Source organism: Neofelis nebulosa, chromosome 4 (genome assembly GCF_028018385.1).
Source record: "Neofelis nebulosa isolate mNeoNeb1 chromosome 4, mNeoNeb1.pri, whole genome shotgun sequence".
In the NCBI taxonomy this organism is placed as follows: domain Eukaryota; kingdom Metazoa; phylum Chordata; class Mammalia; order Carnivora; family Felidae; genus Neofelis; species Neofelis nebulosa.
Window position 1 is genome coordinate 149,551,090 of NC_080785.1, and position 11,743 is coordinate 149,562,832.

Below are 11,743 nucleotides of genomic sequence, written 5' to 3' on the forward strand. Positions count from 1 at the left end.
ATGTGCTGTAGTTGCTAACCCAAGCCCTAAATCAAGGCCCATTACATGGTGCTTGGTTCCTAATAGGTAGAATGTATGTGTCCCAGAATCAATGTGTGGCAGTGGTGGTGCATCCATGAGCACCCTTCCAATTATACATGTGGGAATTTGGGCTTTGTGTCCTTGCAGGCTCCATACGACTGGGGATTCTAGTTTCTAGGGAGGAGGGTAGTCATCAAGGGTCACAATAAGGGTCCCACTAAACTTAAAGCTATGGCTGGGACCCGGTCACTTTGGACTCCTTTGCCAAGAGACAAGCAGGTATTGAAAGGAGTCACCGTACTGGCAGGGATAATTAACCCTGGTCATCAGAAGGTGAGGGGGCTGCTGCCACACTATGGGGGCAGGTAAGACTATGAATGCTGCTTGGGTGATTCACTGGCAGATCTGTTGGTGCTTTGCTGCCCAGTGTAATGGTAGATGAATACAATTATGACCGGAGAAGTATGGTAACTAGAGAATCAGATACCTCACGGATGAAGGTCTAGACTCACGGATAAAGGTCTGGATAACTGCTCCCCCTGAAATTGCCTAGACCAGCAGAAGTGCTAGTCAAAGGGTGGAAGGGGGGAGGGAGAAGGGGGTAAGGAGTGTGAGTCTTCTCTACATGCCACCCCCCTGCATAGCCCCACACTGCCCCCACCCCATGCCCACTCAACATATTGCAAATGCACTCCTCAATGACCCCTGGGGCTGTGACCCTGAGAGAGGACCAGGTCTTCACAATGACCATGTGGGTCTTCAGAGGCAAGAAGTAGGCAAAAGTGGGGCACTTCTTGTGTAGTGGTTGCCCCTCACCCATCTTCTGGCTGTGACTTTGAGGCTCTCAGGGGAAAAGGAAGACAGGAGAGTGTTTGAGCCCACTTGAGCCTGAGATGAAGGCCATGGCTAGTCCTGGGGGCTTCATGAATGCTCTCCCAGAGGCCTGATAACTAGACGACCTACAGTTAGGCCAGACATAGGAGGTTTAGCAACGAGGGAGTTTATTCTGTTCCACTAATTCTGCTATCTTCTTCAGAGATGATCACTGCTAATTTTTATCTACCTTCTTAATCCCCACCCCTTTAAAAATAATGCTTTTGTGACAACATGTGTATAAATATATACTTATATTGAGTTCATCTTGATTTGATGATTGTTGATCTTGCTAAATCTTGAACACTGTTCTATATCAGTACATAGAACACTCATTCTAATTGTTATCTGGGGTGTCGTTGTTGAGATAAACTGAAATCCATATAATAAATACTATCCAGGCTTTAATGAGTATCATTATACACTTTTGTGTCAGTGGGTCAGTATTTGGGGTGTCCTTCTTTGTAGCTAGAACTCTGGCCACTCTGGTAGGAAAGAAAGGACAGTTCTTCCAGGTTTTTCTTAGAAAGGGGCTTAATTGCTGGAAGCCATCCTGGTGCCCGAGTCATAGGTGTCTTTATGACATCATATCTCTCACCTCTCCTCCACTTTTCCTGCCAGTGTGTGGCTGGAGGAGTATGGACCTGAGAGTGGTGGGACCACCTTGCCCCTAACCATGGGTAATTTAGTAAAGTGCAGATCTGAGGGGGATTTGACTATCCACCTCAAGTCATGGGCATTTAATGTTTTGTAAGAAAGAGTTAGATCCACCTGAGCTTTCTGGGAGGACAGTAAAGTTCTCAGGATGAGACCCCCCCCCCCCAACCCCAATCCTTCCATGTCTGAGGTCCCAGGAAAGGCCAGGAATCTGTGTGGTTGACTTGTCACCTAGTGATGGGAAGATCACCCTTACTTTCTCCAATGTTTTTCTCGGTAGTCTCTGATTACAGGACAGCAAAATTTCCAAGTTATAGTCAAAGATGATGAAGTCATATTGATAGAACAGAGGTTGAAGGAGCAAAGGGGAGAAGAGGAAGCGGCTGTCCCCCAAACTCCCACCCACATCACTGCCATTACCCACTCCACTCCTCCATGTGTAGATGGTTATAGGCTTTACTATGTTGGGGAAAGTCTTGACTTGTGACATCTCTGACCCTTGGGGTTCAGTGGAGTATTCCAAAACTCTGTGACCATGAACTTTGTTATCCAAAGAGAGATGCTTCAGTGAGTGAAGGGACACTTATTAATGCGGCTCCAGGACAATAGGCATAAACCCAGGGTGTGCTAGGCAAACAGAGGAATGGTCCTCATACACAGAGCTGGAATGAATACAGATTGACTCCTCCTTGGCTATCCTTTTCCCCCATTTTCTCCTTAGGCTGAGATGTGGGTCTGGCCAAGGTGTATAGATTGTGCCAAGGAGGTGGGCAAAGAGTATGAACTTAGACCATGCATGGTTGGGAGCTACAAGGTGGGGACTGTGTTTGGCATAGAGGTACAGGAAGATTGGGTCTAGAAGTGTGTGTGCACGTGTATCTTTATACTAATGTATGTGTTAACTGATGCTTAAGCTCAAGTATAGACGGTGGAAGAATCTTTTAATACTTTGGTGAGACAGAGGGGAGACAGCACGTTGTGGATGTAACCTGAAGTCAGAGGTGAGAGGGCAGGGGGTACAAAGATGCCACTTCTCCAGCAAACGGGAGGGGTCTGAGGAAAGAGACATGAACCGTACGTAGGTGGTTGGGTCCAGGTGAAACTTACATCTCTTTCACTTCTGATTATGGTGCTCTTGCTTTAAACTGGCCAACCAGGTCCATGCAAAACTGGGTGACACTGCAAGTTCAGGAGGAGGCCATGAGACTCAGAGGGCAAGATGATGTGTCCATGTCCAGTAATCAGAGAGTGGCAGAGGCAGGACACCTGCTTAATCTCCTGAGTCCATCCATTGCCCACAAAAGCTCTGCTGAATGTCAGAGAAAGGGGCAATTGTTGATAGAGGATCAGGGCTCCTTCCTGGCACACCTGGGAGTTGAAATGTATGAGTTTCCTAAGTGTCCCATTTTCTTTTGCAAGGCCCTGGAATAAAGACCACCACAAAACAGGAAGCGGCCATGTTCATCCAGGCCTGGTGGCGGGGCACCCTGGTACGCCGGACACTGTTGCACGCATCCCTCAGAGCGTGGATAATTCAGCGCTGGTGGAAGCAGATGCTGGTGAAGCTGATGGAGAAGAAGAAGCGATTATCCCTACAGTCCTATGCTCAGCAAGAATGGGCAGTGGTCAAGCTGCAGTCCTGGGTCCGCATGTGGCGCTTACGCCTTCGTTACTGCCGTTTGCTCCACGCTGTCCGCATCATCCAGATCTATTGGCGCTGGCATATTTGTCAAACACGTGGCTTTATTCAGGGCCGTTACAACCTCAAAGAAAGCCAACTAAATCTTCAACTTGAAATCTCTGTAGGCTTACAGGCTTGTAAAGTGCAACAGTGCATAACCCTTCCAGTAAATGAATGATCAGGTCTGCTATACCTGTGTCCTCTGCTCTTTTTTGCCAGATTTCAAAGAGGTCACTGAGGTCATTAGATAGCATCTCATAAATCAGTCCCGAGGAAGTGCCAGTTCTCCTAGCATGGAGAAAGATTCTGAGAGCCCAATGCTGGATGAACAGGACCTATGAACAGATTGATTAGCAATGTCTGCCATGGGTAGGAGATTTGGGGGCTTTAGGGCCTCCAAGTTGGCCAACACAGGAGAGACTCTTTCACAGTGTGAAAGACTCTTTCACAGTGGCACCCTCTGTAGTTGTGTAACATGGAGGACTGTGCCATCTTTTGCTTCTCCCCATCCAAATGTTTAAAAAATGTTATTTAAAAAACTGTGGTTGGGGCGCCTGGGTGGCTCAGTCGGTTGAGTGTCTGACTTCAGCTCAGGTCATGATCTCACGGTCTGTGAGTTCAGGCCCCGCATCGGGCTCTGTGCTGACAGCTTGGAGCCTGGAGTCTGCCTCAGATACTGTGTCTCCCTCTCTCTCTGCCCCTCCCCTGCTCATGCTCTGTCTCAAAAATAAATAAAAATATTTTTAAAAAAATAAAAAAAATAAAAAACTGTGGTAAAATATACATAACATAGAATTGACCATTTTAACAATGTTTAAATAAACAGCTCAATGGCATTAAGTATTTCACATTGTTGTGCAATTATCACCAGCAGCCATGTCCAGAACTTTATTCATCTTGCAAAATTAAAACTCTGTACTATTAAACAAGTATTCTCCATTCTCCCTTGCCCTCAGCCCCAGGCAACCACCATTCTATTCTGTCTTAATCAATTTGGTCACTGTAAAAATCTCATTTGAATGGAATCAGACATTAGTGGTAGCAGTAGTAGTAGAAGTGACTGACTTTTTCATTTAGCATGTCTTCAAGGTTCATCCATGTTGTACCATGTGTCAGAATTTCCTTCTTTTCTAAGGATGAATAATATTTATTGTATGTATACACCACATTTTGTCTATCTATTCATCCATGAATGGATACTTTGGTTGCTTCCACCTTTTGATTATTGTGAATAATACTGCTGTGAACATGGGTGTACAAAGATCTCTTTGAGATTCTGCTTTTGATTCTTTTGTGTATATACTCAAAAGTGGGATGGCTGGATCATTATTAAATAGTAATTCTATTATAAAATTCATTATAAAAATAGTAATTCTATTTTTAATTTTGAGGAACTGCTGTGCTGTTTTCGGTAGCATCTGTACCATTTTACATTCCCATCAACAGTGCACAAGGGTTCCAATTTCTCCACATCCTTGCCAATGCTTGCTAATCTGACTCTCTTTCTCTCTCTCTCTTTTTGATAGTAGCTATCTTCTGGAGGTGAAGTGGTATCTCATTGTAGTTTTTATTTTCATTTCCCTAACGATTAGTGATGTTCAGTATCTTTTCATATGCTTACTAGTCATTTGTATATCTTCTTTGAAGAAATATTTATTAAATCCTTTGTCCATTTTTGAATCAGTTTTTTTTTTTGTTGTTGAGTTGTAGGTGTTCTTTCTATATTCTGGATATTAATACCTGATCAGATATATAATTTTCAAAGATTTGATCCTATTTTTAAAAAAACTAGCTGTATTGATAGTTCAGAGACTGGAGCCTGCTTCAGATTCTGTCTCCCTTTCTTTCCGCCCCTCCCCTTTCAGTGCAGCTAAAGCTAGCAGCAAGCAGGGGAGGGGTGGAGGGAGAGAGACACAAAACCTGAAGCAGGCTCCAGGCTCAGCACAGAGCCTGAACCGGGGCTCGAACTCGCGAACGGAGAGATCATGACCTGACTTGAGCTGAAGTCAGAGGCTTAACTGACTGAGGCATCCAGGTGGCTGAGAACCCAGTAGGGGTTCTTTTTTGACAGTTTCTTCCTTCTGCCTCAATGTTTCCAGTGAGATCTACTGATGACATTATAGGCAATCACTTATATATAATGGGTTGCTTCTCCGTTGATGCTTTCAAGATTCTCTCTTTGTCTTTGTCTTTTGGAAGTTTGACTATAGTGTTCCTTTGCATAGATCTCTTTGAATTTATCCTGCCTTGAGTTCACTGAGCTTTTAAGGTGTTTATATTCATGTATTTCATCAAATTTGCCAAGTTTTAAGCCATTCTTCAATAATCTCTCTGCACTTTTTTTTCTCTTCCTTCTAGGACTTCCACAATGCATATGCTGGAGAGGTTGGTGGTCTTCCACAGGTCTTTAAGCTATATTAGCTTTTATTCAATCTTTCTTTCTGTTCCTCAGACTCAATAATTTCAATTGTCCTATCTTCAAGTTTGCAGATTCTTTTGACTGCTCAGATATGCTTTTGAATCCCTCTAATGAATTTTCATTTCAGTTCTTGTAATTTTCAATCCAAGAATTACTTTTTAAAAGGATTTTCTATCTCTTGGGGCACCTGGGTGGCTCAGCTGGTTAAGCATCTGACTCTTGATCTCAGCTCAGTTCTTGATCTCAGGGTCATGAGTTCAAGCCCTACATTGGGCTTCATGGAGCCTACTTAAAAAATGTTTTTTATCTCTTAATATTTCCATTTTGTTCTTACATCATCTTGACTTTGTCCATGTCTTCTTTTAGCTCTCTGAGCACCTTTTAGACAGCAGTTTTAAAGTCGATTTTTAGTAAGTCTGCCATCTTGTTTATCTCAGGGAGTTTCTGTTGATTTAATGTTTTTCCTTTGAATAGGACATAGTTTCTCATTTCTTAGTATACCTTGGAATTTTTTGTTGTTGAAAACTGGAAATTTGAATCTTATAATGTGGTGATTCTACAGGTCAGATTTTCACACTTTCCCTCATTTTGCCAGTTTTGTTGTCGTTGTTGTTGTTGGTTTGTTGTAAGGTGTCTCTGTGTTTGGAGTTAATCTAAGGTGTAAATTTAAGACCTTCTCTTAAATTTTGAACCCACAACTTTTCCTGGGCAAACATAATGACTTTTTATATTACCCTGTATATGTGTTCTAGTCCTTAAATGTCCGGTACTCAATAAGGGAAAAAGAAAAGTGAAGAGTAAAAATTTAAAAAAAAGGTTCCATATCTTTAAATCCTCTGGAAATTGTTTTAGCTGGAAGAAAAGGGTATTGAAACAATTGGTGGGGATTGGGAATTGCAACAATGGCTGCCTGCCTCTGTACCTCTGTGATCACAAGCAGCAATAAGCAATCAGAGCACAGATCCTTGATATTTAGAGGACAGAATCTTTATTACTCACCTTGGTTTTTGGAAACAGAATAAAAATTTTTATGGAACTCATACATGGTTGCCCACCACAGTGCTGGGGATTAGGGATAGGGTCAGGGATGGGTAGCCAGTACTGTACAAAGGGCTGAAATTGACCAAAATTAATGACAGTTTACCATCTAGGTTTCTGGAAGTTATAAGCCTTCAAATAGAGTCCAGAGCTCCAAAACAGCTACATGAGACAGTCTTCCAGTGCAGTTGTTGTCTAGATGAGGGAGATGGATTCTTTGTCCATCCTTTCTGCCATGTTTTCTCTAGCTTTGACTTCATATAAAGGCTTTCATGTAAACATAAATTTCCGTCCCCCTCATCCCCCGGGAATAATACCCAAGAGTACAATTTCAGAATTGTATGAGAATTGCATATTTAGTTATTTAGGAAAATTCAAAATTGTTTTCCAGAGTTGCTGTGCCATTTAACATTCCTACCAACAATTTTTGAGAGATGCAGTTTCTCCATATTTTCACCAGCATTTGGTTTTGTCAGTATTTTTTGTTTTAGCCATTCTGATAGATAGTGACATTGCACTGTTTTTTTTTAAAGTTTTATTTATTTAAGTAATCTCTACACCCAAAGTGGGGCTTGAACTCATAACCCCAAGATTAAGAGTTGCATACTCCACTGACTGAGCCAGGCTCCCCTTCACTGTGGCTTTAATTTCCATTTACCAAATGGTTAATTAAGTTGAATGCTTAATTAATACTTTCAAGTGTTTATTTGCCATCTATGTACTCTCCAGTGAAATGTTTGTTAATGTCTTTTGCTTATTTTCCATCTGGATTGTTTCTTTTTTACTGTTTTGTTTTGGGAGTTTGTTTTTGTTTTTGTTTTTTAAGTAAGTTTCATGCCCAGCACAGAGCCCAACATGGAGCCCAATGCGGGACTTGAACTCATGATCCTGAGATCAAGATCTGAGCTGAGATCAACAGTTTGACACTTAACTGACTGAACCACCCAGGTGCCCCTCTTTGGGAATATAAAAGATATATATTTTAGCAGAGAATATCAGCAAGATGATGAAAAAGGAGGCTCCCTGCTCATATTCCCCCTCAGCAGCAATAATTTGGCAGCCACCCATGGACAAAAGTACTCTGTGAGAGATCTTGGATCCAGGTAAGAGATTGTGAAACCCCAGGGGAGTCAAGACCTAAGAAGGCCATTTTGACAATGTAGGCTAATGCCCAGGTGGCTGACTCACTACCCATGGTCTTGTCTACAAACATGGAAATACCTCTATGTCCCCTGTTTGGCCTTGAGCTTACAACCAACACCATATATCAAGGAACTTGGGAGGAGTCATGTGTGTCTATGTCTCAGGCAATTGTCACAGACCTTGGTCCCAGCTTTGGACCATGAAATGGCTTGTAAACCAGTTCTAGCCCCTCTCAACCTCATCCTGGGAGCCCCTGGAGGCAAGCCTGTCAAACTTGGTCTGATGCAGATCCTGAAATGGCCCTGTGACTCACCTCAAGGTCCTCCCAACTGCAATCTAAAGCAATCCTGACAGCCCAGGGGTCCAGGGGAAAACATGCTCCTCTGCACTCCTGGACATCCTGAAATTGCACTGTAATTTGGCTCCAGTTATTCCCAGCTTCAGTCCACAAAGTCCCAGAAGCCTGGGGATCCACTGGGAGAAATGCCCATCAGTGTCTCTGGAAGCAGGACAGCCAACTTTGGTATGACAGCAGATTCATGAAACAGCTCTGTGACTTGGCTCTAGCCCATCCCAGTCACAATCCATAAGCAGCCCTGCCCACTTAGTGACCAACTAGAAAAACACATCCACCTGTGCCTCCAGAGCCAGGCCTGCAGACCTCAGTCCTGGCTATGAACACTGAAGTAGCCTTGGGACTCAGTTCTAGCCTCTCTAAGCCATGATCTGGGCCCAGTTATGCCTTCCTAGGACCTACCCAGTGTCCTGGCAGGATCTTTCTTAGGGACCTGGTGGGAGCCACATTCATCCATATACCTAGTAATAGAGACCATGAAGAATCAGGCAAACATGACACCAACAAAGGAAAACTAATAATGTTCCAGTAAGTGAGTCCAAAGAAATGGAGATCTGTGAATTGCCTGACAATTCAAAGTAATCACCTTAAAGAAACTGAATGAAATGCAAGAGAACACAAGTAATTAAGCAAAAAGAAGAAAAAAATGAAGAAAATAAGAAATATAAAAAAATAGAAAACATAAAAAAGAAACAAATTCTACAGCTATAAAATACAATGAAAGACTGAAAACCTATAGAAAACTTAAATAAGACTTGATCACTCAGAAGAAAGAATCAAGGAACTCAAATACAGGTCATCTGATGTTAGCCAGTTAGAGGAACAAAAAGAAAAAAGGAATGAAAAAGAATGAAGAATGCCTACATGAATAATGGAATTCCACTAACTGAACAAATATACACATTATAGAAGTCCCAGAAGAAGAAGAGAGGGGAAAGGGCAGGAAGGTATTTAAGGAAATAATAGCTGAAAACTTCCTATATTTTGGGAGAGATATGGACATCCAGGTAGGTACCTGAAGCTCAAGGGACCCCAAGCAAGATCAACCCAAAGAAGACTACTCTGAGATACATTATAATCAAATTGTTAAAGTCAAAGACAAATAGAAAAATTTAAAAACAGCAAAATAAAAGCAACTTGTCACATAGAAGGGGAACCCTCCCCCCCAAAAAAACCATACACACACACAAAGGCTATCAGTGGAAATCTCAGCAGAAACCTTGAAGGTCAGGAAGAAGTAGGATGATATAGCTGTAGTGCTGAAAGAAAAAACTTCCAACCAAGAATACTACACCCAGCATTGTTGTCCTTCAGATTGAAGGAGGGATAAAGACCAGACAAAGAAAAGCAGAAGGACTTCATCATCACTAGACCTACCTTACAAGAAATGCTAAAGGGAGTCTTCAAGTTGAAACGAAAGAATGCTAAGAAATAACATGAAAACATATGAAAGTATAAAACCTGTTGGTAAAGTTAAAATATACAGTCAAATTCAGAGCACTCTAATACTGTAATTGTGGTGCACAAATAACTTTTTTTTTTTAAGAGAGAGAGTGTGAGCAGGGGAGAGAGAGAGAGAACCTTAAGCAAGCTCCACTCTCAGTGTGGAGCCTAATATGGAGTTCAATCCCACAACCTTGGGATCATGACCTGAGATGAAATCAAGAGTTGGACACTCAACTGACTGAGCCACCCAAGCGCCCTGGTGCATAAATCACTTTTAAGTCTAGTGTACAAGTTAAAAGATGGTTGCCAGAAGGGGGTGAGGGTAGAGGAATGGGCAAAATGGATGGAGGGGAGTGGGAGGTATGGGCTTCCAGTTATGGAATCATTAAATCGTGGGAACAAAAGGTACAAAACATGGACTATAGTCAGTGGTGCTGTAATAGTGTTGTATGGTGACAGATGGTAGCTACATTTGTTGTGAGAAAAGAATAATGTAAGTGTTGTTGAATCACTATGCTGTACACCTGAAAATAATGTAACATTGTGGGTCAACTACATTCATTTTTTTTTAAAAAAACAAGGAACTGTGAAAAAAGACAATAGTAATAAAAATATAGGTACAGTAATTTGTTAATAGATGCACAATATAAAAAGATATAAAGTGTGATATAAAGTATGGAAAGAAAAGTTAAAGTATAGAGTTTTTGTATGCAATTGAAGGTAAGTTGTCAATATCTTAAGATAGATTGCTATAACTGTAAGATGTTTTATGTAAGCCTCATGGTAACCGCACACACACACACACAAGTCTTCTAGTAGAGGGGCATCTGGGTGGCTCAGTTGGTTAAATGTTCTACTCTTGATTTTGGCTCAGGTCAGTTAAGTGTCCAACTCTTTTTTTTAAATTACTTTTAAAAAGTTTATTTATTTTGAGAGAGACAGAGTGGGATCAGGGGAAAGGGAGAGAGAGAGAGAGAGAGAGAATCCCAAGAAGGCTCTGAAGGGTCAGTGCAGAGCCTGACATGGGCTTGAACTCACAAAACTGTGAAATCATGACCTGAGCCGAAATCAAGATTCAGACGCTAACCAACTGAGCCACCCACTTTTAATTTCGGCTCAAGTCATGATCTCAAGGTTTGTGGGTTCAAGTCCAGCTTTGGGCTCTGTGCTGACAGCTCAGAGCCTGGAGCCTACTTCGGATTCTGTGTCTCCCTCTCCCTCTGCCCTCCCCCACTCACACTCTGTCTCTCTCTCAAAGATAAACATTTAAAAAATTTAAAATACATAAATGAATTCAATTCTCCATTCAAAAGGCACATAGAAAAGATTTTTAAAAAGCAAGATAAACAACATGCTGCCTACAGGAGACTCACTTAAGCTTTAAGAACACACATAGGCTGAAAGTGAAGAGATGTAAAAACATATTCCATGCAAATCATAACCCAAAGAAAGCGAGCAGGGCTGGCTATCCTTTTATCAGAGGAAATAGACTTAAAAAAAATTTTTTTTAACGTTTATTTATTTTTGAGACAGAGAGAGACAGAGCATGAATGGGGGAGGGTCAGAGAGAGGGAGACACAGAATCCGAAACAGGATCCAGGCTCTGAGCTGTCAGCACAGAGCCCGACGCGGGGCTCGAACTCACGGACCACGAGATCATGACCTGAGCCGAAGTCAGCCGCTTAACCGACTGAGCCACCCAGGTGCCCCAGAGGAAATAGACTTTTATTCAAAATCAATCACAAGATTAAAAAGGTCACTATATAGTGATAAAGAAGTCAATTCATCAAGAGGATATAACAATTATAAATAGATATGTACCAGAGCACCTAAATATTTAGAGCAAAATTTTTTTACACAATTCTTTAATGTTTGTTTATTTTTGAGAAAGAAAGGCAGAGTGTGAGTTGGGGAGGAGCAGAGAGAGGGAAACACAGAATCTGAAGCAGGTTCCAGCCTGAGCTGTCAGCACAGAGCCCAACGAGGGATTCAAACCCACGAACCACAAGATCATGACCTGAACCAAAGTCAGACGCTTAACCAACTGAGCTACCCAGGTGCCCCTAGAGCAAATCTTAACAGAAGTGAGGGGAAAAACAGACAGCAATAC

At 42.0% G+C, this 11,743-nt stretch overlaps 1 protein-coding gene across 3 annotated transcripts; it reads left to right on the forward strand.

The window, feature by feature from the left end:
* Positions 1 to 260: 260 nt before the first annotated feature.
* On the forward strand, positions 261 to 3,422 carry LOC131510100 (IQ domain-containing protein F5-like). 3 transcript variants are annotated; one of them, XR_009260900.1, is made up of 3 exons: positions 1,498 to 1,574; positions 2,466 to 2,552; positions 2,971 to 3,063. XR_009260900.1 is itself a non-coding variant. In XM_058726747.1 (2 exons), the coding sequence occupies exons 1-2, from the start codon at positions 377 to 379 to the stop codon at positions 3,408 to 3,410; spliced, it is 450 nt and encodes a 149-aa protein (XP_058582730.1). In that variant the 5' UTR covers positions 261 to 376; the 3' UTR covers positions 3,411 to 3,422. The 3 variants fall into 3 exon arrangements, 2 of the variants coding, with proteins under 2 accessions (XP_058582730.1, XP_058582731.1); XM_058726747.1 differs by lacking the exons at positions 1,498 to 1,574; positions 2,466 to 2,552 and adding an exon at positions 261 to 386 and having other exon boundaries at positions 2,971 to 3,422; XM_058726748.1 differs by lacking the exon at positions 2,466 to 2,552 and having other exon boundaries at positions 1,489 to 1,574; positions 2,971 to 3,422.
* Positions 3,423 to 11,743: the final 8,321 nt, after the last annotated feature.